Source organism: Callorhinus ursinus, unplaced genomic scaffold (assembly GCF_003265705.2).
Source record: "Callorhinus ursinus isolate GAN/ISIS: 27379988/994484 unplaced genomic scaffold, GSC_fseal_2.0 scaffold4, whole genome shotgun sequence".
Taxonomy (NCBI): Eukaryota; Metazoa; Chordata; class Mammalia; order Carnivora; family Otariidae; genus Callorhinus; species Callorhinus ursinus.
Window position 1 is genome coordinate 109,013,614 of NW_027397066.1, and position 19,517 is coordinate 109,033,130.

General features: G+C 36.8%; 1 protein-coding gene across 1 annotated transcript in view; it reads right to left on the reverse strand.

Moving 5' to 3' along the window:
• Positions 1–505: 505 nt before the first annotated feature.
• Positions 506–19,517, reverse strand: part of LOC112825982 (GTP-binding protein 4-like) — a 187,470-nt gene continuing 168,458 nt past the window's right edge. The window contains 2 exon segments of the mRNA XM_073891263.1: positions 506–2,221; positions 2,223–2,649. Of these exon segments, the coding sequence (XP_073747364.1) occupies positions 874–2,221; positions 2,223–2,649 (1,775 nt within the window). The 3' untranslated portion in view covers positions 506–873.

Sequence of the window (19,517 nt, forward strand, 5' to 3'; positions counted from 1 at the left end):
GGAGGAGCTTGAGACCGTCTTTTCTTCTTTCCTGGCAGTTTGCCCCATTGTGCCACTTCTAAGATTCTTGTTCCCTGTTCTACACAACAGTGACAGTTCTCACAATGGACACGTAGGAATGCAAAGAAATATTTATGACTTAACAGGCAGACCATGCAATACCACATAAATAAGATTAACAAAACACAACGAGAGCAATTTACAGGATATTCAACATTTAAGGGGAGTATATTACAGATTGAGCAAAATGTTCTGCTTTTTTTTGTTGTTTTTGTTTTCAAAACAAGAGTTAATTTATTTTCCCTTTTCATTTGGCCAAACTATAGTGATTTGTAACTAAACAAACAAACAAAAAAACCCTAAATCAACCAAAACCACTTTCTTTCAGAGGTTTATCCTGGATGAACTAGTTGGAGACAGGCTACAAGGATACACACGTCATAGAGAAAGACTAGAAAATCATGGCGTGCTGGCTCTCAGTAGGCAGGGCAGGGCTGGCAGCCCTCTGCCCGTGTCCACAGCAGAGAGGTTTTATTCGCAATAAAAGACCAGACACACATGAACCAAAGTTCCCTCTTGCGGAAAGATTTTTCTCCATCAAAACACACATGATGTCCATCTTTCCGGTTCTGCCGATCTGAAGCAACCCGAACTCCCTAAATGCAGAACCCACCGTCCACTCGTAAGACCCGTACCGTGGGGCAGCGCTAACACCTTCCTGCACCCACAGCCCCTGCCCGAGAGCAAGCAGCCAGAGTTTCAGGTGTCCTCACTGTCTGTGGTTTACAGGCGGTGCCCCGATCCTGGGACCCCCCCACCAGACGAGGCTGGGCACCACCCCGACCAGCCAGACCGCTGCAGGTGCAGAAGCCACTACCGCCTGTCCTTTTTCCCGGCTTTCCTCTTTCCAGAGAGCAAGTGCTTGGGCTTCATATCGAATACGTGTCTGTCTGCTTCTCCTTTCTTCCCCAGGCGGTTCATCTTCCTCTGAGCATTCTTCATCATAGTTTTGGTTTTCTTCACCATCTTGACGTCCCGAAGGCCAGAGACATCCCGCGGAGTCCGAGAGCAGCTGCGGCTGTGGGCTACAGACGTGGGTGGGACAGAATCCTCCCGTTTCCTCTTCCTAGTAATGCTCCGGGACCTTCTGGCCCGGACTGCATAATGGGCATTGTCTTTGTCATCCATGTCAACACCAAGACTGTGCATCTCATCCTCCAAGACTTTCCGCTGAACCTTCTTAGCGGTCCGAGGCATCCTGGGGCCCTGTGTATTCTTCTCCTTGGACTGCAGAATTTTCAGTTTCTTTTTTTCCCGAATTTGCTTCGCCAGCTGGCGGATCTCCCCCACCTCTTCGTCCTCACTGTCAGACTCGCTGTCATACTCCCCTGCTGCTGTCCTTAGCTCTTCCTCTTTTTCTAACTCTTCCAGTTTCTGCATGATGTCGGGATCAATATAATCAGCTACGTTATGGCCTTCCCAGATCTCAGGTATCTTATCGTATTTCTCAGAGGAGTTCATCAGATCCCAGTACTTCTGAAGGCCCAAAACATAATCATCTCCCAGCTCCACTTCAAGGTCTCGTTCCCGTTTCCTCCTGGGCTCCCCAATGTCCATTCTCTTCCTGCGTGCCACCACTCCCTCAGGGATGAAAGGGGGCCTCTCCTTGTCGTCTCTTTTGTTCGGCACGGCCAGATGCAGCCTGTTCAGCACCTCGTTCACTTTATTTCCTTTCATTTTGGTTTCAACTCGATGAGCCAGGAGCCTGTCACAAGCCTCTGTTTTCACTTGAATAACCCCTTCCTCCGTCAGGGTGCTAGTCTCAACCACAGGAAATCCTGCAGCCTGCAAATCTGCAAATATTTTCTGATCATCTTCAGAAAGCTCAGCTATCCTCTTCACGTCGCATTTGTTTGCTACAACTATAAGAGGCTTGTTGGTAAAGAGAGGTTTGATGTTCTGGAAGAGCTCCAGCTGCTCCTTCAGCCCGTGCCCACACTGCTCAGACAGGTCCATCACGTACAGAACTGCGGCGCGCAGGTGAGCCAGGGCTGTGATGGCCTGCATCTCAATGGTGTTCCGATCCTCCAAAGGGTGGTCCAAAATCCCTGGAGTATCTACAACCTGCCAACGCAAATACTTATAATCCATGTGCCCCACAAACAGAGACTTGGTCGTAAACGCATAGGGCTGGACATCCACATCGGCTCTCGTCACCTTGCTCCAAATATTCCAAACTCTTCTTCTGTCTCTTGATGATCGTGCACATCCGCCCGAGGGCCGCGCGTTTCAGCTGCTTGCAGCTGTACGGAGAGTCTCCGTACTTCATGAGCCGCACGTAATCTTTAGCCACATTGTCCGCTAAATTTTTGGCAATATTTATTTGTCCTAGAGCCAACTTGTAATGATCCTTGTCATAGAGAATGTTCATCAAATCAGCATAAAATGGATGGATATCATCCAATTTGGGGAAATCTGTTAGAATCTGTGAGAGTCTGTCATGGTAATTCTGTTGAGTAAATTTGACTTTCCTCATATAAAAATGTCTAATGCGATGGATTTGGTAATGTTTATGGATAACTGTTGGAGTCTTCTGTTGAGTCTTCGATAATGTCAGGTCTTGTTTTCTACTTGTAGAAATTAATTTTTCTCAATAAAAATGTACAATAAGCCAATTGAAAAGACCATACTGGAGAAGTAATCTTCACTGGGAAAAAAAGCACTGCCAGGTAACCAAACCTAGAATTCATATTTATAATTAATACAAAGGAATAACAAAGGAATAACTTCTTAATTACTCTTTTTAAAAAAAACTGGCCCCTAAAAGTTTTTTTTTTTATTATGATTTCATTCTCTTAATTTAAAGTTGGTTGAAAATAGTTCTGTTTGCTGATTTCAAAAATACATAATTGGGTTACAATTTATTTTTCATCATTCATAGAAAATATGATTTTGTGTCTTCAGTAAATGTATCAGTATCTGATTAGTCATCAAAACATTTGAGCAGCTAATAAGATTTGTTGTGGTGGTGGTGGTGGTGCTGGTAGCAGTGCTGGTGGCAGTTTAAGTTTTATGTTTCCTTGTTTGCTGGTTTTGCCTTTTGTTTTTGTTTTCATTTTATCCCTACACCTTTAAAAATAATTCATCATTACTTCACATTTCATGCATCAAATATAATTGATGATGCAGGAAACATGACTGAAATCTAACGGAAGGGGCTCCTGGGTGGCTCAGTCATTAAGCATCTGCCTTCGGCTCAGGTCATGATCCAAGGGTCCTGGGATGGGGCCCCACATCGGGCTCCCTGCTCAGCGGGAAGCCTGCTTCTCCCTCTCCCACTCCCCCTGCTTGTGTTCCTGCTCTCACTTTCTCTCTCTCTCTGTCAAATAAATAAATAAAATCTTAAAAAAAAAAAAAGAAATCTAACAGAAGGACTTTAGAAGAGGCCTTGTATAAAACCTCTTACCTGGCTGCTAAATATTGTTGCATTATAATGCATTCTACCATATTTGGAGAGACAGTTGATTAAGGCATGTTTAAAATTTTATAATTAATTACACTTTGAAAAAATATATTGGGGTCTGGAGGTTTTCATAAACAAGAGATTGTTTTACTCTTTTTTTAAAAAAATTATTTTTTTATTTGAGAAAGAGAGAGTACGCGCACGCATGAGTGGGGGGAGGGGCAGAGGGAGAGGCAGATTCCCTGCTGAGTGGGGACCCTGATGCCCAGGACCCTGAGACCATGACCTGAGCCTAAGTCAGATGCTTAACCAAGATTGTGCCACTCAGGTGTCCCAAGATTGTTTTACTCTTATCTAGAATACTTATGTATGCATTTCTAGTTCTATGGCTCTTTGATTAGCCTGGCTTTCCCCAAAGCAGAACCTGAGACAAAATTTGATTTCACTTAGCGGGTTAGGGACTGAGGGGAGGCGACCAGGAAGGAGGGAAAGTAAATGTAGGATTTGTTCTTGAGTTGGCAATTACTATAGGAGACTAGTTCTTGTTTGTGTTGGTCCTTCTGAGGAATTATATCAAAAGCATCCAAAATTGTTCACGATGAAAACTAAAAGTGGAAATATCTATCCCTTCGATTCCTTTCCAGTTCATTGTGGGTTGTTCCCTTGTGTTAAGGATATCACATTTTCATTTTGTGCATTTATGAGGGCCAAGGGAATGCACTCTGCCTTATGAACCACGATGTGATGTTAGAGAAGCTTTGTGAAGAAGAAATGATGGCATGTGCTTGAATCTTTATGAAGAAAAACCAATAAAATCTTGCACAGAAAAATATGCACGTTATCTGAGGTTGTAATCAGAATGAAGGCTGAGAAGTTGTGAGGCAGTGAACAGCAACTGTCTGTCCTTTGAACTGTTCAGATATGCATCTGCTTTCTATTAAATCCAAGCAATCACCACACCCTTAAGGCGATGGCAAGCTACAATCTCCATGCAGGGGGATAACAGGCTGCAGCCCCAGCTGTGGTGACAGGCCCTGAAGATGTTCTTGATATGATGTTCCTATTCCCCATAAGTTGCCTTTATAGTCAATAAACATTTTATTAGTTAGTCCGTGGGGATGGCCAAGACTTTCTCCCTGAGGTCAGTGACCCTGAGTTGCCTTGCTTTTGTTAAGCTTTGGTTTCTTCAATTGCCTATGCACAATTTTTATCAGACATGGAGCCCCCAAATAACCCATTAATCTTCTCTTCCCATTGTTTAGCAATTTTCTCTAGTTTCTCATAAGGAAAGATTAAATGTACCAGTAGATCCTGATGTGATCAGGTATAAGTTTAGAACTTCAAGTTTAGAAAACCTTAATCTCTCTGCTGGTACAAATTTCTCTCCAAGGACCCAGTACCTCTAATTCAGCACAGCCAGTGTTTATCAGGATAGGAAGTAAAATTTGTATAATTGAGTCAAAGGGAGTGATTGATTTCCATTAATTCCTTAAACCGTAGTCATGGTGTGACCAGTAGATTCCATGGTCCTTCCCTTGTAGACATCTGGGTATGAGACAATTTTGTGAGCAATTTCATGGCAATAAATAACAATTCTGCAAATCTGTTGGTAGTACAGGCAAAGACACTGCATAGTGAAAAGGAGAAAAGACAAATCCACTTGGTTAATTAAAAATGGATAGCTGTATATCGGGACATTTCTCTTTCTATAAAAACCAAATGATCAAGTATACTGCCTGCTGATCTGCATGCTAGGAAAATATTCCTTCAATATTATTCTTTGGATCTACCCCTGACTATGGCTTCATTGTGGCAGCAATTTATCTTCAGCTTATTCTAAAATGGGAACCCGATTCATCTGTCAATTTGATCTGAATTTTTTTCATCATTCATCCGTTGCCTTAGTAAAACTCCATGAGTTTGGACATTAGTACAACAGAGTTGGATGATGTGGTAGACTAGACCACTTGCTCATGGTATTTACTTGTACCTTCTTTACACGTGAAGTCCTTATCTCAAAAGTAGCATTTATATCTTATCTGATTGTTATATCTGATAATACCTACTTTTTGATGGTCAGCTCCTTTCATATATTCATTTGAGGCCATTTGATCAGAAGCTCTGTGTTTTATTAGAGTCCAGTAACATGTGAGGCTCTGCTTTTAAAGTGTTGAATATTTCCCTGTTACAGAAGACACAGCCTTTCTCACAGCCTCAGGGGTCTGCATTATGAAACTTCTATTGTACCTTGTGTTCGAAACTATTTAACAGCCTTATCTGTAGTTGGTATCTTTAACATCGTTGGATTGGCTGGCTGGTATGGTCCAAGCAGCAGTGCAATTTTACCCACAGCCTTGATCCACTACAGAGCTCTCTCTTGCATTATATACAACTCAAAACTGGCAACATTCTGATTCAGATCTAAACTGTTATTTCCAAGAATGGTGTATACTACCTCCACAATCAAAAGAGATCCTGCAAAGACTCAGTGCTTCTTTCTTACATTATGAAACACAAGGTAAAACAATGTATTATCTCTCTAGAGGGGAGGCTCTAACATGCCAGGCATAATTAGACTTGCAAGTTTTACCAATGTGTCAGATGTCTAAATCTTCTTAAGTTTATCTCGCCATTAAGTTATTCAGGTCAACCATCACTTTCTGTTCATAGGTACAGTTAACATGGTGTCACCATTTTAGTGACTGTGAGAAACAGTGAGATATTATGTAAAATACAACAATGACCAAAGCCCCTGTGTTCTATATTGTGAGAAAGAACAAAAGATTTAATAAGTCTTCAGAAAAGAGATTGGTGGTGTCCTGCCCTTCCTGTGTAAAACAAAACCGCCTTAATATTTCATTTTGATGGAGTTTGAGAAGAGGCTGTGCTCATTTGCTTTCTAGCCTAGTTTTTCTCTTTTGTTCAGATTGGATAATTACTGCTGTTATATCTTCAAATACACTGTGTTTGGAGACTTTTATAGACCAAAAGTATATTTTCTATGGCTTCTACTAATTAAGCTGACTTCTGTACTTTAAAAACATTTATTCAGTCATCACCTGTCCTATGTCCTAGTCTATTTTTTGGTAGGAGGAGGCCCAAAATCTAGGATAGCATTTTAATGATTTTTCATATCACTCTTTATCCCTGGTAATAAAGTGCCTGTGCTTTCCCTATTTTATGGAATTTTTTTTCAACCTGTAGATGTTTCACAGGGTTCAATTCTTAGTTCACTCTCAGTTCTTTTTTTTTTATTATTATGTTATGTTAATCACCACACGTTATATCATTAGTTTTTGATGTAGTGTTCCATGATTCATTGTTTGCATGTAACACCCGGTGCTCCATGCAGAACGTGCCCTCTTTAATACCCATCACCAGGTTAAACCATCCCCCTACCCCCTTCACTCTCAATTCCTAACTCATGCTCATGCCTTTTACCACCATCTTCATTGTGATTTCCACTTGCTCAGATTCGTGAGCTACATTTCCGACAACTGATTGGATATTTGCTTCTAGTTGTTCAACAGATAATTAAACAAAAAGTATTTAAAAATAAACATGTATCAGATTACATCATAATTTTCTCACTTGAGAGGAGAGAATGCAGAATTCTGGTAGTGGATTTTTTTTTTTTTTTTTGAAAAGGGCATTTGTTAACTGCTTAAGAAAGGAAAGACCAAGATAAACTCAATCCCTTCTTATATAAAATATATTGTGTACAGCAGGCAAAGCCACCCTGGATTTAGCATTGTTTGTGAATTGTGTTTATTAAAGCAGTTGGTTGTTTTTAATGTCTTTGTTCAACATGAGCTATCCTTCTTTTTTTTTTTTTTTTCTATTTTTACATCTTGGTAATTCTGCACACTATTATTCTTGCCAAGCAGTTTGTAGCAGTGTCATATTGCTAGAGGTCATAATTCAATATATATTTTAAACGTTTACACTTTCTTCGTTCGTTACCCCTGTTTCACCTCTTGAATACAATGTTTTATAGGAATGCTTTTGGATTTTATTTGTATTTATTCTCCGTAAATCTTCAGCCTAGCAGGCAAGAGAACTAATAACCGTCTCTTTATTGCTTACAGACTGGCTGACTTCCAGTACCTCATTGTTAGCTGTTCTGTTTAGTTTTTTCATGGTATTTGTTTAATAGTATAATTTTTAAAAGACCCCCCTCAACACTGCTGTTTTTGATGTTTCTCTTAATAGAACTACTGCATGCATACAAGAAGATATGTTTTGAAGGTCAGAACAAAATCCTGAGAATAAGCCAATTGAAAATAAAAGTGTGTTGTTTAGACAAAGTTGTAATTACTAGAAAATAAAAGAATTTTCATCATAGCTAAATAAATAAAAGACATATAGCCATTTTCTTTTATTTCAGAAAGTACTTTTTTGATTCCTGTCCATATATTTAAGTCCTTTTTATATGAAATGCTATGTTATTTTTTTTCCCTTATTTATGTTCCTGGTCTTTTACTCAGTTTTCACAGATTAAACATTACGAAGTTATATCATTTTTACATACTAGAATCCATTTATTTTGAAAGAAAACAGTTAAATGTAAAATATTTTGTTTGGGATAATCTTATTTAACATATGAGGAATTTTCTTCTACACAGTTTATTCCAATTTCTTTTTTATTTTAATATGTCTGCTATTTGATAGAAACAGTTAAGTTTTGGACATAACATTGCAACTAGCATACTAAAAAACCCCTCAGGATTGAAATTCTTATGGCTGTTCTCTATTCTATGTCCTTAACTTTTACTAAGTTATTCAAAAAATTACATTAAAAACAATACTGTTATTTAACACAGTTGATGGGATCATCTTTGGCACATAAAAATTGGTTGGAGTTCAGTATTCTGTGAAATGCATGCAATATTACTCCCACATTACTAGAATGAAACACTATAAAATTAAAGCCTTGCATAAGCTCCTGGAGTATAAAAAGATTTAGAAACAAAAGACTCAAATGATAATTATCAAAGCACAAAACACTTCATTAATTACATAGAAATAATAAAATTTTTAAAATAGTGAAATCTGAAAAGTGATGAAGGAGAAAGGGAGAAAATTTTGCTTTTATCTCCTTTTTTTTAAGTATGCATTATGGAAGAAAAAGAAAAATGTTAAGAACTTGGAAGGTGATTTTCATGTCTTGTAGTCACTTAATTTCCATGGCCCTGTTGCTGTATGAATGCTGATGACTAAATCCATGTGGGCTATAAAACATCATTAAAAGGTCACTCTTACTTTTAGTTTCTGTTCCATATTTGATATCTCTTTGATAATGATGCAACTGTTGACTTGTTTGCCTAAAAATTCATAATTTCTATTAAAATGTTGGCTGCCAATATCCCCATGGTATAAGTACTATCAAACAAATATTTATGCAGTTTATCATCTACTTTGACAGTAGATAATATTATTGATTAAATAAATATCAGAATCTTATGATATAAAAATTTAGGTCAAAATATTGTTCTCACTATTTCATCAATATATTTTATAAACTGTAAAATTTAAATCATTTTACATTGTTAAGGTATATAAAATTAAAATATTTGTTATTTTAATTACTTACTGTTGGAAATCTCAACAGACAGGAATATGGTATCTGAACAAACGCTTCAGACTTATCCGTACACATAGGACAATTAAGATGTACAATTGGACATAGGTACATAGGACAATTAAGATGAAAGGGTTTTAGCTCATTGGTGGCAATAATCACAACTGTACTACTTTACTAATGATTTTGCTATCTAAAATGTTCACTTAGGGGCGCCTGGGTGGCTCAATTGGTTAAGCATCTGCCTTCAGCTCTGGTCATGATCCCAGGGTCCTGGGACTTAGCCCCTCATCTGGCTCCCTGCTCAGTGGGCAGCCTGCTTCTCCTCTCTCCGCCCCCTGCTCTCTCATGCTCTCTCTCTCAAATAAATAAACAAAATCTTAAAAAAAATAAAATGTTCACTTTAAAACAGTGAATTATGTTTGTCTATTAATATCTTTATGCATCTGATGAGTGAGAGAGACAGGGAGATGGAGAGAGAAACAGGAGTATATCAGTTTATGAAATGTTATAAACAAAATACTAGGTATATAACTTTGGTGAACAAGACAGTGTTGTGGAGCTATTGCTTGCCACATGCCTGGTTGGTAGTATAACTAACATATGTTAGTTATACTAACATATACTAACATATAGTTATTGCTACATATGTGAAGAATTTATCAAAAACTTCAAACCCAAGGAAGTTTATGTGACATATTCATGCATCATGAAGGAGTATCAGTCAAAGTGTGTGTGACTCCTTACTCTCTGTGGTAACGTCTTAAAATTCCAGCTGCCTCGGCCTCCCTGAATTTTAATTTCTGACTTCTTAACTCCATAGAATTTCCCTGTTCTATTTACATTTCCATTCTCTACAGTAATGTCCAGAAATTGCTTCTAGCCTGAGCCCATAAAGCTCCCTTATTTGTTTGTCTTTATTTAGGTACCATAGTCCTGCATGTATGTTGACAGGTATTTGAAAATAATTGGTTCACATATTTTACAAATGTCCTAGTTTGTTTAGGGTGAGACAATAAATCTAGTTTTCGTGTGGAAAGAAATGGAATTTTAATAATATGGCTTTTAGGTTAATAAACATAATATTATAAATAACTACATGATTATATATAGATTTGTATCTGCTAAACATAGATTATACATAGATGATAGATAGATATAGAGATAAAATTTTGGCAACTAAAATATGCATTATTTTTCTATTATATTATTCTACTTATTGATCTATCTAAAGAAAATAAAGCAAATGGTTATCTTTGAAGACAGTGATTAATGTGAAAGATCGGATATGTCCAATCAGGACAGGAGTCTTCAAAGGTACATATAGTGTTTTCTTCCTTAACTGGATTTTGAATGGATAAGTTTTACTATATCATAATACTTTATACTTTACATACATTTTTATAAATTCTTATCTGGTAAGAATAATTTAGAAATACAAACCTACCAGATAATTTATTGTTTTTACCAAAGTTCACTATTCTGTGAAGAGTTTAACTCTGAACTATTTTTAACATAAACTGTCTGAATGAAATAAGGAATTTTTGACATAGTGAATAAGAATTAAAAAAAAAGTGTTTAGAAGACACATGGAAGGAAATGCCTTTTTGTTCTGGAAAAAACAATATGTAGCACAATGATGTCTGCACTCTGGAATCTAATAAATGCATATCCAGTTCTGGTTCTTTGACTCTTTAGCTCTATGTTTCTGGGAAACTTGCATAACCTTTCTAAGCCTTATGTCCACAATATGCAATATGCATAATAATTGTATCTATTTCAAAATATAACCAGGAGTATAAATTAATTAATTCATTTATGATGGGTTAACATGCAGTTTGCCACAGAATACCTTTTTAATAAAATATTAACTATTCTAATTACTATAATTCTGTCAACACTGCTAGTAATCATTGACATTGTGTGTATAATACTATTAAATCACTTTTTTTGTTTAGGAAATTTTTCCTATTAAATTCAATATTAACCTGATTTCACTTAAAAGAAAATTTCGTGGAGATGGCATATCTTCTTCTGTTCTATATCAGTAGATTATATGTGGTAACGTTTCAAACGCTTGTTAGTATTGACAGTATTTCTAGAATAGAGAGCAAGGTTCAAAGAGGTACATTGCCATTTGTCTCTGATAACATAAGGAAGGTTAATGTGTTCCTGAAATTAATATTACTATGAGACCTACTTGCATGATTTTCTATCTTGGATTCACCAAGAAACCCCTGGTGATGGTGAATAGTTGCACATGTGCTACCAAACTAGTGTCCATTTCCTCTGAAGTGGTTGCCAGGACGTTAGCACAGATGTAGAATATAATGAATATAGAAGGTTTGTCTGCTTTTAGAATCATTAAAATCTATCTGTGGTTTTGAGGCAGAAGAAGGTGTACATCTGGAGACATAAATGCATAGTTTTAAAGTTTGTAGTTTGAAAGCCCCCATAGACAATAAGTAAGGCTATGTGGCTGTGTTTAAATATAATTTTATTTATGAAAAAAGTGGACTAGATTTGGTATGCAGGCCAGACTTTTCTGCTCCCTTTTCTAAGGTCTTTAGAGATACAAACTCATTTAAACCTCATGAAGTCAAAGTGACAATTTTAAGACACAAAGCCAGTTGATTTGAGTGCAAAGTCTGTGCTATGCTCCTTTTCCTGTCGGGACCTGTTCCATCCACTTCTCTTCCTGATTCTCCCTCTATTCTATATTCTCTTTATTATTCCCCCTATATGTTTCTGCATGTGTAATCTTACATAGCTATTCTTTTTCTATACGTGGTTCTCTGCAACCCTGAAAATAAAACTCCCTCCCATAGTTCTTATAGTTCTTCATCATTGTATTTCTTTCATTTTAATATTTCCTGAGGTTTTATGGAAAGTGAGCATTTATAATTTAAAAAGTAGTCAAATTCATTTTCTTCATAGATGCTGATTTCTATATTAATGTTCGAAAAAACTGAATGGTAGATTTTCTCCGTCAGGTACCCATTTGTTTTATTAAAAATATGTAATAATAAATAAATAAGAACAAACGTTTTAGAACTTCAACTGCTATTAAGACTGGGGTTGTGAAAGATACTTACTTGATGAAGGAATATTTCCTCATACTAAAATATTATCTTTCAAGTCTTAAAACAGCTGATAATGGAACCAATTTAAGTGAAAAGTTTAAAAGTTGTAATTGAAAACTGTACTTATGGGGAAAAAAGTGAATTCTGTCCTTTAGTATACAGTTATTCATTAACAGCTAACCATACCCATAAACAGATTTATGAAAGGAAAACAATTGGAATAGAGACTATCTGATTTATACATATGAAATCATTAGGTGATATGATACCTATTAGAACTGAAGCAACTTTTATTTATTTTTTATTTTTTAAGATTTTATTTATTTATTTGAGAGAGAGAGAGAGAGAGAGCATGAGCAGGGGGAGAGGTAGATGGAGAGGGAGAGGCAGATTTCCCCACTGAGCAGGGAGCCTGATGTGGGGTCCCATCCCAGGATGCTGGGATCATGACCTGAGCCGAAGGCAGATGCTTAACTGACTGAGCCACCCAGACTCCCCCTGCAGCAATTTTTAAAACAGATGAACACATATCTCTGTAATGTACATCAAAATTCTGAAGGTGGAATTTGTCTATCCTTTAAAAAGTGCCTCAAATAAAATTTAGAAACTAGTAATAATGATTCGCAACATGATTAGGACTATTTTCAGTGTTAGCACCCTAAAATATATTTAAATACACACTTTTAAAACAATGTGGAAAAATTAAAATCTCTTCCAATTTCACCTCAGAATTATTGGCTATTAAGATAGTTTCACTTATTTGTTTGGTAAATGAACTTCTGGTGTTACATTCTTAATTCTGTATGTATAGTTAAGTTCCTTAATAGGTTTTCCCTCTTAAAACCTCTCTTTAGAGGCATGATCTACACAAATGCTTACATTTAGTTTCCATTTTCTTACCAATAAAACTTTCCTTTAACATCCACTTTTTTATTCACATGTTCCTACAGAAATTATTATTAGAATATTTATAGGAGAATATAAGGTCCACCAGGACAGAAACTATGTTCTAAATATGTTATAAAACATGCCAGGAACATTGTAGGCATTTATTTAGTGAATGAATGAATAAAGTAGCTTGACCCTGTTACTTCTTTTCTAAAACTATATAATTATCTTATATTTACTTAATTTGAAGCTACCTTAATCACAATCTTTAGAACACTTTCTAGTAACTTCAATTCACTTTAACAGATATCTTGACTTCTGAAACTTAATTAAACCATATATTTAAAAAAATCTATGTACCAGATATAGTGCTTTCTCCTACAGACTCAACAATGTACAAAATACAATCCTTTGTTTTAAACACTCAGTATCTATGGGTTTGCAAGACTTTAAAATTTCCAGTTCACTTCTGATATGTAGGTCCTTTTATATTAACCAACAATTTGATATTAAAAGTAAATGTCTTTTTAAAAAATATCTACTATCCATACATAAATCAGTTTGTTTAAGTCAGTATGAAATAAAGTTTAAGTCAGCTATGAAATATAGTTGAGTTAGTAAGTTGTTGGATATAATCATAAGGACAATTAATTTTAGTAAATTTCTTTTATGTTTCCACCAATGCTATCTGTGTGTGTATTACTCGGGGTTCTCCAGAAAATCAAAACCATCAGGAGATAGATAATAGATAAATGATAGACAGATAGATAGATAGATAGATAGATAATAGATAGATAGTGATTTTTTTAAAGATTTATTTATTTATTTGACAGAGAGAGACACAGCAAGAGAGGAAACACAAGCAGGGGGAGAGGGAGAGGGAGAAGCGGGCTTCCCACTGAACAGGGAGTCCGATGCAGGGCTCGATCCCAGGACCCTAGGATCATGACCTGAGCCAAAGGCAGAGGCTTAACGACTGAGCCACCCAGGCACCCAATAGTGATTTTTTAAAATAAGGAATTGGCTCACACAATATGGAGTAGAACCTGGCAGGTTCAAAATCTACAAAGCCAATGTCTTAGTTGGAGTCCAAAGACCAGAAGCTATGCAGAACTAGGAAGAGCTGAAGTTCTGTTTGAAGGCCATTAGGCAGGAGAATTCTCTCTGATTCAGAGAAGAGTCAGACTCTTGTTCTATTCAGATCTTGAATTGATTGGAGAAGGTCCTCATACTTTGGGGAGGGCAATCTGCTTTACTCAGTCTACTGATTTAAATGTAATCTTCTCTAAAGAACATCCTCACGGAAACATCCACAATAGTGTTTGACCAAAATCTGGGCACTTCATGGCACAGTCAAGGTAACACATAAAATTAACAATCATGGGATCAAAGTAAAACTAGTTTTTTATTGAATGCTCTATTCCAAACATTGATGAACACTAACAATTCTGACTGGGTCTATTTTTGTTTTTCAGATTTCTGTGATACACGACCTAATTTATGAGCCTTTTAGAAATCCCTTGGGTTCATCTGTCCTTTGGGTCCTGGCTGCTTATTAAGTGGAGAGTCTAGGGACCTACTTTGTCTTCTAGTCTCTTAACACTGCTTGCTCTTGGCCTTTCCTAAGTGTTGGCAGCTTCCATTCATAGGCAGGATCCTTAGGAACTCCAGTGCCCCCAAACTGCCACAAATTAGCCCACAAGATCTGTGACTTTCCCTGTGGCAGTCTGTAAGGGCTAGTGATACAACCAGGAAGTGTGAGTTAACAGCATGAAGGAAAACCTTTAACAAGTAATAAGAGGCAGGAGATCAGAAGGAACTATCATAAAACAACTTGCTCTTGTTGTTTAAGGGTGATTGTGCCCATAGCAGGGAATTACTTTCTGTTTGGAAGTCAGTGCATGACATTCTACTGGGTCCTTTGAGAAAATGAGCATTTGATCATGAAACAACATGAAATTGTATAAACTTAACTTCCAGTAATGAGCCTTAAGAACCTGTGAAGCATAAAATCAGGTGGAAGCAGCCAAAATCCATGATACGGTGGAAGTGAACTCTCCAGGATAGATCTTGAGGAAATCCAGAAGGCACGAGTAAATTGCATGAGCAGATGGCCCAAACCCCATATAACGTACCTCTCATATACAGATGCCTCTCCTTAAACCTATGACCTAATAGAGGGGTTTCTTAGCTGATGGAGAAGAAAAAGATTCAGATCAAATTTTCAAACCACTCAGTGTGTCATGTTAGTTCTAGCTGCAAAAAAAAACTGCTGTTGCTTTACAACTCCACTCCCAGGTAGGCAAAAAGGACAGTGATGGAGGAAATTATCCCAGTGGGCAGATCTGCTAAAGTTACCCTTGGATATCCACTCTGTATGGGGAAAGACTAAGTTACAGATATTCACTGACTCCTGGTTACCAGCAGCTAGCTGCAGAAATTGACTCAGAATTCTATTTCTAGAGAAGTTAATATCATATCCTGATAGAAGTAAGCTATATTGGACCACTTTCACTAATAAAAGAGGCAGCTAATTATCTTTATTGCAATGGACTCACACAAAGAATATGGACTGGACTCAGACATCCCCATATCCAGGGCCTCCAGAGTTCATGATCCCTTGAGAGGTCACTGCATACAATATTACCACATATTTTTCTAAAGAATAATTTTTCTAGCCCCCCAAAATTGTAATTAATGAGCTTCTGACTATGTAATCCTTGAGTCTATATAGTCCATCATCAGATTTAGTCTGCCTAGAAAAAGAGTGGAATAATATTTGGAAGGCTTAAGTAAGATAACAAACTGGATTTTTTTTTTTTTAAAGATTTTTTATTTTATTTTATTTATTTATTTGAGAGAGAGAATGAGATAGAGAGAGAGAGCATGAGATGGGGGAGGGTCCAAGGGAGAAGCAGACACCCTGCTGAGCAGGGAGCCCGATGCGGGACTCGATCCCGGGACTCCAGGATCATGACCTGGGCCGAAGGCAGTCGCTTAACCAACTGAGCCACCCAGGCGCCCAACAAACTGGATATTGATTAGTATAATTGTAACACTGTCCTCTTGGAATACATGAATTTAAAAATCAAAAATTGAAGCAAAGATAGAAGCAGGGTTTTTCCCTTTCTCTATCACTGTGAATGACTAGCTTGAACAATTGAACTGCCCATCCTCACAACCCTCGACTGCAACAGATAAGACATCCTCATCCCTAGCAAAGAAATTCTTTCGCTAGGTGACATCTTACTGGGAATAGGAAGGAATTCATTGAAGTAGAAGCTGGGACTATCACCTGACACTCAGTGCTATCCTTGGCTTTACTGCCAATACTACCCTGGGAAACTGGCTTTTATTTCAACCCCAGCAGGGCAACCAAGACTGGTGATACCAAAAGTAATATCCTCAGTCAATTCTAACTCAGAATGTCTGGTGATGTTCATTGCAACTCTAGTCTATCCTCATTATATCTTGATACATTGAAATCTATGGGAAAAATAACCAAGTTTACCACCATCAAAATGCCCTATGTAAAGTTGTGAATAAATTAATCAGAAATAAATTCAAATTGTCTCTCTATATATATACACACATATACATAAAGGAACATAAATAAGAGAGGAGATTATAATTCTCATTTCTTCACTTGGTCATCAAATTAGTGTTTATAACTCCCCTCTCAAAAATCATTTCCACGTTCACTTTGTCAGTACTTTGGTTTCTCTATGTTACTGTCCAGTTGAAAATGAAAACTTCATTTTTGAGGGATCTGAATCATATGCTTCTACCTGTATTCTAACATTAACTGTTTTTCCTGGACATAAAGATTGTTCATTTGTTTGTTTGGGTTTAATTTTGAATTAGGACTCAAATAATATTTGTACACTAAAGTGACTAATGGCCACTTAAATTTCTTTTCTCTCACTCATCTATTTATCCATCTGTATATCATTTCTTCATCTGTCTCTCTTCTAATGGGTTAGGAACTGCAGCTACAACATATGTACCCCATACTTTGTGTGTGGGAAAAATAACACCATTCATTTTTTGATAGTTTGTAGTACTTCTTATTCTTCATGATATTACTATGCATTATGTCCATGTTTTCACTATGACTTTGTGAAATATAACCATTCTAATTGTTTTTCATTCTAATGCTGGATAATGGATATATGATAAGACCAAGAAATCAAAGGGTATCAGCCTATTACCTTACTTTTTACCTTAAAATAAATATGTTGGTTAAAAGGAATGCTATGTGGGATAGCAAAATGTGGTAGGGCCACCACAGATGGTGGCCCTGACGGAAGTATGGTAGACACATACATGCCTTGCCCATGGCCCAAGAATACAAATGAAAGTCCATATGCTATAGGTCTAAATAATTAGAAGTGACAAATCAAATTAGATGACATAAGACCCATCTTCCTGACAAATATGACTTCATAAAAACCTGGAAGGCTATGTGTGAGTATAAAATTCTGTGATTCTTTGGAGTTACATGTCAAAATTCAATGGGACTGGAAGAAGTAGTTCCTAGGACCTATTATTTGGTCCCCAGTCTGCAGAATGCCTAGTTTCTCTTTATTGCCTCCCTCATTTTTGTAGCTAACAGCTATGCATATGTTGACTAGTCAATGAAAGTGAAAAGGTGAAGGAAACTTTTACATTCAGAATTGTTCATGTGTCTTCCTGGCTTTAGCAAATTTAATTTTTAGCAAATAAATCTTTGGATTTATTTCTCAGAGCTTAAGGGCTAGTAGGACATGATAAATATTCCTAAAAAAATAAAGCCTTTCCCAAACATTTTGGATTATTGCTTCTCATATTTAATAAGCAACCTAAGATCTCAGAACATCATAAAGCTTAGTCCACCAGTAATTTAAGATTCAACCATTTGTAAAGGTACATTCTTTTTTTTTTACTACTCTCAGAATTCTCAGAAATCATTTGTATACTTATTACCAATATTTTGTTATAGTTCTATATTAGTTAATATTTTTTAAGTGGTCTTCTTCTTCCTGGTTTCATTTTCTTCTCATTTTTCACCACCAGCCTCCACCTACACACACATGTTGGGATACGGCTCACCTTACTAGGTATAGACATAGTGAGAAACAGTTGTTAGTACAGGAGGAGAACCAAGTTCACTTCACAAGACATCATCCTCAGCAAGGATTATCTACTTCTGCTGCTACCTTTCCAAATTAACTTTTGGCCCAAGTTACAATACCATAACATTCAAGCAAGAAAATGCTTTTCTCATAATAAAGGGAAAAAAGTTTTGTTTTAACTGACAAGGAAAGCTTGGTGGGAATTTATGTTTTGCTTTGTTTTTTCTTTTTTAAAATTCCGAGCTCTTATACCTTCTGTACTACATTTCTCAGGGTCCCACTCTTCTTGTATCAATGAAAGGAAAGTCTGTCACTTTTCAGGCTATATCTCAAATATTAAAATAAAATATCTATAGGGATAATTACTTCCTGTTCTAGTCTTCTATGATGTGAAGTACTATTAACAATAGCCAACCCAACTCAAGTTACTGTATTTTTCTTGTTCTTCATATAGTTTTAGGGTATCAGCCATTCTAATATTTAAAGCTTAATTCTCAAAGAAAACATCTTTCCAGATGACAGTTGGTGACAAAGGAATCATCTTCTGTTTCAAGCTACGGTTGCTAGATTCCTATTCCTTAACAATAAATGGATTTTCCACTTAGCCCCAACAATGCCAGATAACCATTCCCAAACTCTCCCACCACCTTCTCTTAGCCCCTTCGTTATCCTTCCCTGGTAGCAATTCTTGAATTAATTTTAGCCCCAAATAATAAAAACCTACTATGGTCTATTTAAGCAGAAAAGGGAATTGATAAAAGTTTAGATAACTAAATTAGCAAAGGAGACTGGAAAACCCAGTCTCAGAAAATCTTCAAGAAGGGAAGAGGTAACCAGTAAGAACCACACAAAATTTGCCACTTTCAGAACTTTCAGCAAAATTACACCCATAGAACTCATTCAGTGAGAAGTTGGCTTACTTTTCTGAGCACCAGATCCCAGATCTTACTTCCTGGCACTGGATCTTTGGTGACACACTATCCTCACTGTCAATGCTGTTCTAAGGAACCTTGATTTGCTGCTGAGATAGCTTCTTGAGAAAGGACTTCCCATCATTCCTGCATCTTTGCCAGATTGGCTCTTGGCTCAAAGTGGAGAGTGGTTGTGCTCGTTAAGTACAGTCTGTATCAGTGAGCCTGGTCATGCAACTCCTTAGAATTATCAGCTTCCAAAATGGCACAGTACTCTCTGGTTCCCATGAAATTTCATGAATTAGGAAAAGCATCATGGATTATACAATGCTGGTACAAGAAATCAAAAGATGTTGAATATAGATGATATTCTACCCATCTAACCCCTCCACATCAGCATGCTCTAGTTTTACAAATAAGAAACAACCGTTCCTAACAGCAGGAAGACTATCTCCTCATATAAACATTTGCTTATAA